Here is a 13,550-nt window from a genome sequence, read left to right as displayed (position 1 = left end):
TGGTGGCAAAATAATGCGCGTGCAGCCATAAAAAAAGCACAAAACAAAAACATGGCTGATGATCATGTCTGGAGATTGTAACAATTACTGCAATTTATTGCGTGTATTGACGCATGTTTTCATGCGTGCACTGATCGTTTAATATTATGAGATAAAAAGAGGAGCAGGCTTGCAGAAGAAGAACTGTTTTTCCAAATATGATTTATTGCTTTCTACATCATTTAACCGCACCCACGAACCCCTGTTTGTGATTGACATATCAGTGCGTGCATCGTGTTACGCAACAGAGCGCTCCACTCCGAAGCGACTAGTGCGCAACGCAAGGACGACAAATTTTTTTGTATTCCATTTTTATAGTCTAATCCCACTGATTTCTGAGGGGATTACCGGACTAGAGGGACCGACCTGGTTCGGTCGGCTGTGCATGGACGACTAAAGTGGATACACGTCAGGATCCGCGGAAACATTTGAGGGATCCACGGAGGAAAGTTGCTCCATCATTTTGTTGAGACTGTAGAGCGACTCGCGAAGAAATTTACGGTAACTTTCTCGTTGTTTAAACACTAACGCGCCTCTTTTTATACCTACTTTCTTCCCACTGTGGCTTCTCACCAAATATTGTGCACCTAATTAAAGAAATGAATCCATTCTCACCCTCCTTTATGGATCATTTTAATATATATTGGAATATACAGTACATGTTAAGGGGCTCAGTTGCAGGCAGCAGTTGCTTATTCTCATTCTAAAGGATTATCCTACGCACTGCAAAGTAATCAAGGGATGAAGCAACGTGACCGAATCCACAGTACATACCTCTACAATGTGCATATCACACAAGTCAAATCATTGAATGCTCATATTTTGGTTTCCCTCTGTACAGGATATGAACTGGCATTTTTATCTATGAGCAACCAATGGAGGAAGAGAGGGTGGAGGAGGAAATTAAAACAGAAACCTCTATCGACACTCCAGGAGCAACGATTCCTCCTCCAAACCAAAGCGGTAAGGAGCAGGATGTTCCCTTCAGGCTGAGCCCCATTGGAAAACATCACACATCTCTGCCTTCCTGTCAATCAGGCCCTTTGAGCAGCAGTGATGGCGAGGGGGAAGAGGAAGTAGAGGTGCAAGTCAGGTTGGAGATCCACAGCCCCCCAGCGGATGCACAGGTGGAGTTTGTGTTCCAGACCCAAGCTGTAGAAGAAGAGAAGAGTGAAACATGTGAGAGTGTACCTGGCAGTAGTAAGAGTACATCCTCACCTGCTCCAACATCTCCCCCAACAACAACAACAAGACGCTGGGCACCCCCAAAGGGCTTCTGGAGGGTGGCTCGCCCAGAGACACTGCGCCTAAATGGCGTGGACCCCCATAACATCCCTTCCACTCTACCATGCAAGGACTACACTCAGACAGCCTCGCTCGCAGACCCTCAGGGGGAGTCTAAAACAGCTTTAGGGAACACAGCAGATGACACCAAAGCATCCTCTGAGTTTCGGTACCCATACAGGGTGGAGAGGTATGATGGATTGGGTGCCTCAGATGGTGCTTCTTTACAAGGCAGGGGTCTCACAGCTGAGGAGAAACTGAAAGTGTGGCAAGGAGCTCACGCCAGATTTCAGGAAAGACAGCAAAATGCCAGAGAAGTAGAAGAGGAAGGCGGAAAGCAAAGCTGTGGTGAGGCTGCCAAGGCTACAACCAACGTGGATGATGAAGGTAAGTCTGCAGATAAACTGCATAAACACAATGAAAGTAGGTCAGGCATGGGAGTTGGGGGGGGTACTTCACAGCTGACTTAACAACCTAGGAAACATGTTTTTGGAATGTGGGAGGAAAAACCCATGAGATGCTCAACTGGATATTCGAACCTTTAATCTCCTTTCTATGAGACTGACACGCTAATATAGTATGAAGAGGAAAAAAAGGCGCGTGGTTCCATTTTCCACTGGTAGCTGTATACATAAATAATGAAGGATGCATGGCGCCACTTGGATACATTTTGTACATTACAGATGCTAAAAGAAATCCAATATAAATCCATTTTATGTGAAGCTATCTAAACATAACCTCCACTTTTAGCATGTCGGAAGTGACAAAGCAAATTAGTGTAATATCTTAATACATGAATGGATGTTGAATGTCAGTCCTGTGTCTTGTCGAGCTTTAGCAAGCCTAGACCTAGACCTAGGACACTCTACTAGAGCGCCCTGGACCTCGGGACTCCTGCTGAAGTGTGCACAGCTAGTTCTGATAAATAAAGTGACATCAGCCCATTAAGAGGCCATAACATGATCATGATATGGTTTCATTTTAAGGTGCATATGATGCCACCAAAGAGGCCTTCCAGAAGCTCGGGACAGTATGTATCAGTAAATCAATGAAAATGAGAACAAAATGTGCTTTGTATTGTGATTTGTAATATTTATATTTGGTTGCAATTGAAGTTCCAGTAGAAGTTGTTGCATAAACAAGTGCAATGTGTAACCTTGTCCATTCCCTGTTAAACAGATGTCAGCTGTGCAGATGTGCATGTTGCTATTATTAGCAGCTGGAGCTGTGGGGGGAGGTGGCCATGTTTTTATACAACTCTATCTCTGCACACTGAATGACAACAGAAGGCACTTTTTTTGTCCAGTGCTATTTTAGGGATATATAATACAGTCATACAGAAAAATAGGCAAAAGGACTGTGGTGGAGTCTGACCACATTGTGACTGATAGAAGTTTCTGCAATCAGCAGCGTATGTCTTGACTAAAAGGCAACAAATTGCATCATTAATCAAAAATTGAAGATTGACTAAATGATGGGTGGGTGTTCAGCTAAACTTCCTTATCATATATAATAAATTACTATCATTATTCAAATAAGTTTTACTATAAAAACTTTTTTAATGTGATTTTGTGATTAATTCTGCAAAGAAGACACTTTGTATGTTTGTGCCAGATCAGGAAGCCCACGAGGGACTGGAGGAATCAGTCATTCTTCAGGAACTTGAGCCCCATTTGAGGTAAGCTTCAGTAGCTTCTTTTGTGGCATATTTATATCTTCTTCGCATGACACACGTCAGATTTTATTATTGTCTCTTTTGTTCTAAATATGGTATGATGTGTGACAAAGAACCGGCGGAAGATGACAGAGGTGGGGTTTTTTTCAGGGGATGATTCACACTTGATATTAATATTTAATGCTTCCCTCTTGCATGCACAAAGCCATTCACTGTGATGGGGACATTTTTATTGCAAGGGTGGCAGTTGTCCCCCAATTTTCTTCCTCCCTTTGCTATTTGTCGGTATATTTCACTGTAAATAATCCATCCACTTGAACTAAATCATGACATTGTTGAGAAATCAGGTCAGTAAATCATTGATCATGTGGGTGGAACATTACAAAGTGAATCCATCATTTGAAGGAACTCAAGGTAATTTTAAGGATAAATTGGATAACACAGGATGTTTTGGAGGGCGGTTTAGCATACTACTTGAATCATTAAGCAGTTTCCACTTCACGCTCAGCTAAGGTGACATTTTTTGGAGTCATCATCAATATTACAGAGGATATGAAGTGAATCATGATGAGGATTTGTTGTGTGGAACAGATGGGCTACAATAAACAGACTGCTCACCATACAATGTTGGGATAAAACATGGTCACGACAAACTTTAATCTAGTGAAAAACAGTATGTTCTCCTCTTGATACACATGGGAGAATGAATGACAGTGTACCCATGACAAGGATAATCCACATGGCGAGTGTATCAGGCTATCTATATCGCTGGGCCAGAGGATAAAGACAAAGTACAGACGATGAAGCACAATGCAGAGCAGCTTAGCCGCTGGGCCATAAGGAGGAGGGATGGATAGATGACGTATAGCTTTGCTTGCCACGCCCCAGACTATCTATCATATTGCATAAGACAGTTTAGGAAAGCTTCATTAAGTCAATCTGTGCCAAATTTGCCTTTCCACATTGAATTGGTCAAATTTAGTCTGAAATCTGTCATGAACAAGATATGTAAAATTGTGAGCCCTGTCACCAAACACTACAAATATTATGCATTTTGCACATTTGGTAAAGCTACAATATGCAAAAACAAGGGAGTGAGGCAAAAAAAGAAACATTTGGAACTTGTAATTACAAAAAAAAGATAAACTGAAATAGGTTGTTTAAGACCACAGACTCTAAAGTCAAAATTTTCTCAAAATTCTCATTTGCTGTCAGGCATTCACTGGGTCATGCCCTCCTTATAGTCATAGTCATTGCACCATTGTACATATTACTGTTATATCTTGTTGCATTCATAGATCATACTGTTTATAATTTATATAGTCTGCAATAGCCATACTTTAGTCACTTATATCCCTGTATATATCCACACTGTATCATAGTCACTTCATTGCAATACTGTACATATTACTGTTATTATATATTGTCACATCCATACTGTGCATACAGTCCATACTGTTTATAATCTGTATAATCTGCAATAGCCATATTATAGTCATTTATCCTATCATGTATATGTATATCCTCACTGTATTATAGTCACAGCCTGTTATAGTTTGTACATAGATCTGTCCATTTACAGCTCTATTCTATTTCTACATTGCCACAAAACAATGTTCTCTAAGCCCCACCCAATGGGATATGTTTTGAAATTCAATGCCTACCAGACAAAATCCTACAAAATTCACAAGACCAGGTTCTGTCATATTTCTCTCTGTCGCCACACGGAGTCTGTGTCAGGTTTGTTTGTTTTGTCTTATATAACAGAATAAGACACACGTCTGTTGACCAACCAAAGGACAGCAATGTGCCAAGCTGCACCGTGCAAAAGCATACCACCGACTCCCATACATAGTTAGACTAAATCAGGGGTCTCAAACACACGGCCCGCGGGCCAAATGTGGCCCGCAGGACACTAGTTTGAGGCCCCCGTCTTGATATGAAAGTTTAATGTTTGTGCGGCCCGCGCTAGTTTGATGTATGCTGTATGGTATCATGTACATAGAAAAAATTATTACGTTTGATTAATGTTCATGTTAAAGGTTAAATAACTGTTAATAGTTATCCTCCCTATCCGTGTGGAAGTGGTAAGTTTTTGGCTATTTAAGTTTAAAGGAAATAACTTGGAGGCTACCGTTTAGGTCGCTAGCTCTCTAGTTTGCGAGTTAGCATGTGTCTCAAGACCCTGCAGTTGCGCAATACGTTGTAAATAAAAAGAGTATAAATGTGACTATAGTCGTGTTTTGTCATGTCTACAGGGCTCTAATAATGCTTTGTTCAATTTAATCTGAAAAAATAATTTGTCTACCCACCAACTATATGTGGTTTCTTAAGTTTTTATTATTTGCCGTTTTATTGTTATTATATTTATTTATTCATTACTGATGATTTTCTTCATTTGTTTATTTATTTTTCATCTTATTTTGTGTAGAAAAATAAAAAAATAAGATATTTGAGAACAGTGGAATGTTTTATCAGAGCTTTTCTTGTAGAAAATCGAAACCAAAGTAAAGTTTATTCATTTTTCTGTTTTTAATAAATGTGTTTTTTGGGTTTATTTTTTGAAAACCTGATGCGGCCCAGTCTCACCCAGACCAAAGCTCCAGTGGCCCCCAAGTAAATTGAGTTTGAGACCCATGGACTAAATAAATAGTTGGTTATTTTGGGACACTATAGTAAACCAAACTATATCGAAGTGAACTGAACTATTGTCTAGTGGAAACAAAGCTATACATTCACCTCTCCCGTCCTGTTGTCCTTCCTTGTCTTCCATTGGCTCAGATCACTTCTTATAATCAACGATGAGCTTCCTTTGAGCCCAAGGCACGAGCAAGCCAAGCTTCTCCTTGAGCGAGCGCGACTCAAGGCTCGCTCCAACCACGTTAGAGGTGACCGCCCCTGCAGAAGATCCCATTCTGATCACAGTTCCACTGTGTAAGTTCAGGACCAATGTTAGATACCGCACACAGATTGGATGCATGATGTATTGTAATGAAGTCAATGGTATATTTCTTGCAGTAAGAAGCAACAATTGGAGTCTCACAATCCAGCATCAGTGCAGAAATCCATTCAAGTCAATGAAGATCTCCCATGTCAAAGTGCATCTGGTCCGCTCCTTGTCCCCGACCTAAGAGACACTTCCCCAGCAGATCAGGCTGGTCGATCCAGGCGGTATGGCTGCTCACCCACACGAGTACGCTTTGAGGATGAATCAGAGAAAGAAGCTGAGTCGCGCTACTTGGACAGAGTGAGACAACGCGGGAGACCCGGCATGCCCAAATCCAAGAACAGGGACAGCAATACAGATTCTAGCAGTAGTGGTTCAGAGAGGAGTCGGAACCACAGGAGTGTCTCTGTGCTTCCTTTGCAGAAGCAAGACATGGGTGTGGGTGTGGATAGCACAACAGTCATTAAAGAAATCATTGTGCTGGTGAAGAAATGTGAGACGTGTGGCTCCGTCGTGAGGGAACCTCAGCCAGTCTCCTTACTACCAGATCCACAGATGATTGAGTCACAGCAGACTGGAAACCTTAAAGACACAAGGGGTAAAATGGTTCCTTGCTGGGTGCCGCCCACCAAACCAGAAGCAAGCACCCGTCCCAAAGCTCCTCTAACTGTCACATTTGCAGGAGCCTATGTTCTTGGGGAAAGTAAAGAAAGCAGCACAGGTTGGAAATCGTCAGGGTTTGGGAAGCTGAGGAGAAGGAGCAGGAAAGGAGAAAGTCGACTGGAGACCGGTGGCCATGGTCCATATGGTCCGTCATGGGCACAGAGGCGGAACTCCAATCCCAGGAATAGAGTCAACTTGAGCAGCGCTGTTTCCTTCGCCCCAGACAGCTCTGTCACTAGGCAACCACGCTTGCTGGGCGCCTCTTGTGGACTTAGAGAAACGCCCACCCTGCCTATAAAGTCAGCTCTCAAGTCAAGCTCAAGGAACCGATCTGCTGCGGGTCAATCTTCAGTGCAGTTTCTGATGACCTCAAATCAGGGGGGTGAAGTGGGGCCTCAGCATTCAGCTCTGTTGGACTCACCAGAGACAAGAAGAGAGTCGCCTACGTCTTTAACACAAGGGGCCCTTGCAACAAGCACCCCGGCGCCCTGTATTAGACCCTCCACGCTGAGGTACTCCCCAGCTCAGCCAGGTGTTGATGTCTGGGATGGGATGCTGGACGGAGCAGGTGAGTGCATACAAATAGACAATTGTGTATGCAGTTTTAGACTGAAAAGTTTAGATTTTAGCAGTTTATAAGATTTTTGATTCATTCTTACCAATGTCTGATTCATTATTACCAATATTGTCCAGCACTTCATTACCAACCCGATACCATATCGGCAGCAGCTCTTCTCTTCAAGCTAGCCATGTACTGAGTACGTTATGAATTATGGATACATAAAGTGCCATATTCATTTAAAAAAAATCATGACCAATAAGTTCTCAGACTATCAAGGTTAGTCTTAATACGCAAACAAGAAATCAAATTAAATGCTGGCAACAATATGATTTGGAAAGCTGCATTTGTATGCGGCACAAACTAAGGAAATAATATTCGCATTTGAGAGGCTAAAATCTGAGGATATTTTCAAATGTAAATCAAGAAACAATTAATTGATTACCAAAACAGTTATCGATTAATTGGGTAATCAAAGAAAGATGCCTTACAATCCCCTCTCAGCACTAAATAGTTAAAGGCTACTTCATTTTTATGTCAATATTAGTCAATAATATCTGTCTGGCTTTTCCTCTATGGAAGAACGGCAGTGACAAGCACAGTCCAACTCATGCACATCTGACCCCTTCAGGATGCAGCGGGACTGCAAGTGCCTCCTGTATGATATTTTGATGGAGTTTATTGTCCCTTTAGCAAGAATAATGATGTCGCACTTATGTTACAGTTGGCTGCTGGTGTATAATAAATGTTAGGCACGCTTGCCGTAGCTTCACAATGTTAACGATCCGACTTATACATAAAATACATTAAGTATACAGTTAAATGGACAAATATTTGTTTTATGTTATCATTATTATTTGTTGTTTTTTTTCAGCATGAAGTGTAATGCTATCTCTGTGGAGTTTGCATGTTCTCCCCGTGCATGCATGGGTTTTCTCCAGGTACTCCGGTTTCCTCCCAAAAACATGCTAGGTTAATTGGCGATAGTCTATAGGTATGAATGTGAGTGTGAATGGTTGTTTGTATGTGCCCTGTGATTGGCTGGCGACCAGTCCAGGGTGTACCCCGCCTCTTGCTTGAAGACAGCTGGGATCGGCTCCAGCACCCCCCGCGACACTCGGGGGGATAAGCGGTACAGAAAATGAATGAATGAATGAATGAATGAATGACAGTGTGATGCTCTGCCTCACCTGCCCTGACTGCACATCACTGATACTGTCATATGTCAAATGTCAAAGAATAGATGCTGTCAACGTAACAGAACACAATGAACATATAGATCTGCCTTAATCTATCTCAAACATCTTGTGTCAGATAATAATCCATCAAAGTGACAATCACTTGACAACTATGATAAAGAATGCTAACAAAGTGGACCTACTTTCAAGGGCACGTTGTGTTAGGTCATTATATTGTATTTAATGCAAGACTGTCTCCTATTGCTTCACCAGTGAGTGCAGACACCGGCCTTGCTTCAGAGTTCCATCCTGCTATTCGCAACCTGGCATTGTCTCGGGCTGAGGATCTCAGAGCTGAGCTTCTGAGAGCAGAGCATCTGAAAGCTGAGGCTGTATGGGAAGAAACCTCTGACGGGTCCAGGTGATCCCGGATAGCAACACTATTTTGTCAGAATAAAACTACTCCAGAGAGGATTAAAACCCTGACCTACAGTCAACAGGATGGAGAAATATTTTCTCATTGTCAAAGCAACTACGCCCTCTTCTGGATTTAAAATGCACTTGCAGAATGAATTCAAGCAGTGTTGGTGCACTAACAATGATTTACTCTAACCTGTGCTTTTATAGAAAGATGGATGGGCGCCCAAAGCTTTTTCTTCGTCGCTTCTTCTCCTCTATTGGTCTAAACAGTGTTGGCAGGCTTGTAAAAGGGGGGCGCTCCAGTAGTATGGAACAGCTCAGCATCCCAACTGCCAGGCCCAACACTGCTTCCCCGAGCCCTACACGCAGACCACAGCCGACCATTCGCATACAGAGGACACCCTCGCTGCAGACCCTGCATACGGTGAGCAACATCTTGAGTGGCTGATGGTTTGACAACCGCATAACTACAACTTAATGGAGTCACTGCATCACAACACTGTCAGAAAAGTATTAATGTAATTAATTAATGTGTCATATTGAGGGTTGTTTTAGTATTTGGACCTTTTCAGGCTGCTAACCATAATTTTAAATACAGCTCTTACATTTGAACTCCCCCTCAGGTGTATACAGACAGCTTATCTGTTGCTGCAATACTGTCTTTTACCACTAGGCGCTGCCATTGGCCCAACTGCGTAAAGCCTCTTCTGTGCAGAGTTTGGAAAGGAGAACAGAACGTACAACCATCCTGGGTGAGGTGCAGATTCCTTATGGCCTGGCACCAAGGTAAGTAAATAGGATTCTACCAGTGTTCCTAGTAAAATACCCAGTCTGTGTAGAAATAATAGAACAATGTGCTATACCGTAGCCCTGATAGCCCCCAACTTGAGGTCCACCGCGCCATGAGTGTTGAAGACATACTTGCCTCCAGGATGGTGCGACCAGCTGGGAGGGTCTCACAGGCTTTCCCTGATGGCTCCCTTCTCCTGGAGCTCATTAGACCCCCAAACGGTCCTTTTGGTTTTGTCATCTCAAGGGGCAAAGGTCGACCTGATACAGGTACAGGTACTCATTCAGCTTCTTCTTCCGAAACTGTATGTTGCCTTTACTGACTGACTTTTTTTTTTTCAAGGTGTTTATGTAGAGAAAGTGGGTGATTGTACCGGTGAAGTTCCATATGTGGGTCTCCTGGGCGTTGGTGATGAAATCCTACAGGTGAACGGGGAAGTGGTCGCGGGACTCAGCTTGGACCAAGTCACCCGGCTCATGACACGGGAAAGCGTGGCCTCTGTTCGGATCATGCCGGCCCGGCACAGCTCACGTTGACTGGGAAGAATAGGCAGCACTTTGAATGGATGATATACTGTAAATACTATATATTGTATATACAATACTGTATACACTGTATACTGCATGTGCCTCACATTTCAGCAACCAGTTTTGCTGCAGTATATTTTCTGAAAAGAAAATACTATCCAAATTAGTTTCTCAAGGGATCACGTATGCTCTGCTTCAGAATGTTACAGTACAATACAGTACAGTACAGTACAAGTTTCATTTCTGTGGTTACTTGAGAAGATATCATAAAAATGGTTGCTGAAATGTGAGAGGTGTATTCACTTGTGAGATACTTATAAGTATATATTTTCATATGTGACAAGAAAGTCAAATTGTCATATTCCTGCAGGAACAAATAGCACAATATAAATAGATATAGCTGTACAGTAGATACAGTAACTCAACTGTGGCAGGTTTATTTTTGTAATCTTTTCATGATCAGGACTACTTTTGTCCCTAAAGCCTAAAAGATTCCCAATTACCACGGGAAAACATTAAAAATGCATTATTTTTGCATATCATCGCTTCCTTGTAAAATAAAAAATGTAAATATTAGTCAATGACAATACAACTGAACACATGTAGAGTTCAAATGAAATGTTATTATTAAGGGAGAAAAAATAATCCAAACCCTGTACGAAAAAGTGATTGCCCCCTAAACCTAATAACTGCTTGAGTCACCCTTAGCATGCAGCAACAACTGCAATCAAGCGTTTGCGATAACTTGCAATGAGTCTCTGACAGCGCTGTGGAGGGATTCTGGCCTACGGATCTTTGCAAAATTGGTGTAATTCAGCCCCATTGAAGAGTTTTCCAGCATGAAGGGTCCTTTTAAGGTCATGCCGCAGCATCTCAATAGGATTGATGGACTTGCTGGTGGTGTCTTTTGGTTTCAGTGTGACGTCACAAACAGATGGCCGGAAATTCTCCTTCAGGATTTGCCAGTAGACAGCAGGATTCATGGTTACACGGCATGTCTTTCAGGACCTGAAGCTGCAAACCAGCCTCAGACCATCACACTACCACCACCATATTTTACTGTTGCTATGATTTTTTTGATGCTTTTTATGAAATGCGGCTTTACTTTTACGCCAGATGTAATGGGATATAAACCTTCCAAAAAAAATGTCAGGCCACAGAGTATTTTCCCAAAGGTCTTTGGGATCATCAAGATGTTTTCTGGCAAAATTGAGATGAGCCTTATAAAGTTCTTTTTGTTCAGCAGGGATTTTTGTCTAGGAACTCTTCCATGCAGGTCGTTTTTGCCCCATGTCTTTCTTATGGTGGAGTCATGAACATTGACCTTACGTGTGGCAAGTGAGGCCTGCAGTTTTTTGGATGTTGTTGTGGGGTCTTTTGTGACCTCGAGGTTGAGTCGTTGCTACACTCTTTGGGTAATTTGGCCGGCCACTCCTGGTAAGGTTCACCACTGTTCCGTGTTTTCACCATGGCGGTCTACTGTGGTTTGTTGGAATCCCAAATGGCTTTATAACCTTTTACAGAATAATGGATCTCAATTAATCTCACTTAAGATATATATTTGAGGTGGGCAATCACTTTTTCACACAGGACCATGTACTGTAGGTTTGTATTTTTTTCTCCCTTAATAATAAAAGGTTCCATTTAAAAACTGCAGTGTTGTCATTGACTAATATTTAAATGTATTTGATGATCTGAAACATTAAGTGTGACGAACATGCAAAAAATAAGAACTCAAAACACTTTTTTCACAAAACCATGTTATATATATATAATAATAATAATAATATTTAATAATATAATAATAATAATAACATATTTGGTGTGACTTTGAAAAATAACCCATTTATTTTGGCCATTTCAAATTTATGCCCTAAATCGCAGACACCCCCGAAATGTTAAAGCCTAGGTCTAAAGACCTGGTCTAATCAGTGTTTAACAATGTATAACCCAGAATTATTAAGGTTTTTTTTTTTTTATTGATGGTATTTAATCTATAACGTCACAATCATACTCGGTTGATGCAAGAAACTCCAATAAAGTGGTTGATACAGTATACTGTTGTTTGAAGGTAAACGATCAAATACGTTTAAAATGAAAACAGTGAAGCCAAGCGTGCAGGCTGTCACGGAGAAGATGAAGGGCGTGATGCTGACGGAAGGCACAGGATGGAGATCAGTCGTGACTGCACGAATGAGGATGGTGGTCGTGACTGTTACTTGAGCAGACATCGTGACTGACGACTGGGCCTTTGGAAAAAAAACAACCGTCTGAAAAGCAGGAGTCGTCCAGAGTCCATAAAACAACCTTCGTGTAAATGACATTAATTTTCGCACGCTTGTGAAGGAAGCGTGAGCGTGGAAAAATAAATACACAAATGAACGCCACACGACAAAACTCCGTTATTAGGATGTACCTGTGTGTGCTCTGATAAGGTGTCACCGTTAATGCTCAATTATTTATTTATCTGATGGTGTGTGACCACAAGCCGATGCCCCCTGGTTTATCTCCCCCGGCCATGACTCCCTGCGTATAGACAAACCCCATCATCATAGTCCCCGGTGGCCCTTAACACACAATGACAATTTATTTACTTATTTTGGGGGTTACATTTCATTTTCTATTGATTTTATTGAAGCACTTGTGTTAATTGGCTATTAAGGGGGTCATAAATTGTACTTCCCCTCTTGCTACTTTATTTATTTACTTCATTTAATGTATGACATTTTATTTAAGGAATTCCAGTTAATATTGGACCTGTTTTTTTAAGTAACAGTACCAACCATCCATTGTTTGTCATAATTGAATGAATTTATTTTGTATTTTTCCTCAGCACAACATCACCTCATTTATTTATATATTTAATGTGATTTATTTTCCTAACGGTGCCCATTGGCCATTTAATGAATAATTCCCTCATCACTATAACTCTGTATTTTAGTGAGAGCCATAATTGGACCTGTTTGCTGGAAGTGAATCCCACCCAACACAATGCTACTTCATTTATACTTCATTTATATTATTTCTATTTTATTGAAGTATACTGTAACCGTGCCAGTTATCATACGTTATGTCATAATTTTACCTAATTAGTTCAACCTACTTTTAATTTTAAGTCCCCATTAGGCCGTCAACACTAATAAAAATAACATTTTTAATGTATTTTGGTGACTTAATGTATATGTACTCTACTTCTACGAATGCAAATGAGCCATTAAGGGGTCATCTCTGTCATATTTGGACCTGGCACCCTAATATGGATTACATTACACATAATTCATCTTTTCAAGCGGAAAGAAAGAACAAATCCTCCTTTTATCTTTTTTCAGGAGAAATGAGACTATCAGGAAGCCCTGTGTTGAAAATATAAATAGGTCAAAAGCTTAAACTGAGCTTTTGTTTCTTTCATATTGTCTATATTAAAAAAACACCTCGATAGCCATGGTTACAGTATACTACCTCACGTTC

General features: G+C 41.2%; 1 protein-coding gene and 1 long non-coding RNA gene across 6 annotated transcripts; one reads left to right on the top strand and one right to left on the bottom strand.

Annotated features, from left to right (window-relative positions):
- Nucleotides 1-48: 48 nt before the first annotated feature.
- LOC131124827 (uncharacterized) lies at nt 49-11,817 on the top strand. Of its 5 annotated transcripts, none has more exons than XM_078791619.1 (11): nt 49-540; nt 881-1,710; nt 2,938-3,001; nt 5,780-5,932; nt 6,017-6,543; nt 6,628-7,176; nt 8,619-8,766; nt 8,973-9,189; nt 9,439-9,551; nt 9,634-9,824; nt 9,898-11,817. In XM_078791619.1, exons 2-11 carry the CDS (start codon nt 915-917, stop codon nt 10,089-10,091), a joined length of 2,952 nt encoding a protein of 983 aa, XP_078647745.1. In that variant the 5' UTR covers nt 49-540; nt 881-914; the 3' UTR covers nt 10,092-11,817. The 5 variants fall into 5 exon arrangements, with proteins under 5 accessions (XP_078647745.1, XP_057921642.2, XP_057921643.2 ...); XM_058065660.2 differs by having other exon boundaries at nt 50-540; nt 881-1,002; nt 1,078-1,710; nt 6,017-7,176; XM_058065659.2 differs by having other exon boundaries at nt 6,017-7,176; nt 9,697-9,824.
- On the bottom strand, nt 656-10,210 carry LOC131124831 (uncharacterized). The gene is made up of 3 exons (XR_013627559.1): nt 9,929-10,210; nt 9,691-9,815; nt 656-1,191 (listed from the first exon to the last, which is right to left on the bottom strand). It is a non-coding gene; the product is annotated as an uncharacterized LOC131124831 (long non-coding RNA).
- Nucleotides 11,818-13,550: the final 1,733 nt, after the last annotated feature.

Source organism: Doryrhamphus excisus, linkage group LG6 (assembly GCF_037039965.1).
Source record: "Doryrhamphus excisus strain RoL-2023G ecotype Guam linkage group LG6, RoL_Dexc_Guam_v1.1, whole genome shotgun sequence".
NCBI lineage: Eukaryota > Metazoa > Chordata > Actinopteri > Syngnathiformes > Syngnathidae > Doryrhamphus > Doryrhamphus excisus.
The sequence above is the reverse complement of the archived record's forward strand: the minus strand, read 5'-3'. Positions and strand labels throughout refer to the sequence as shown.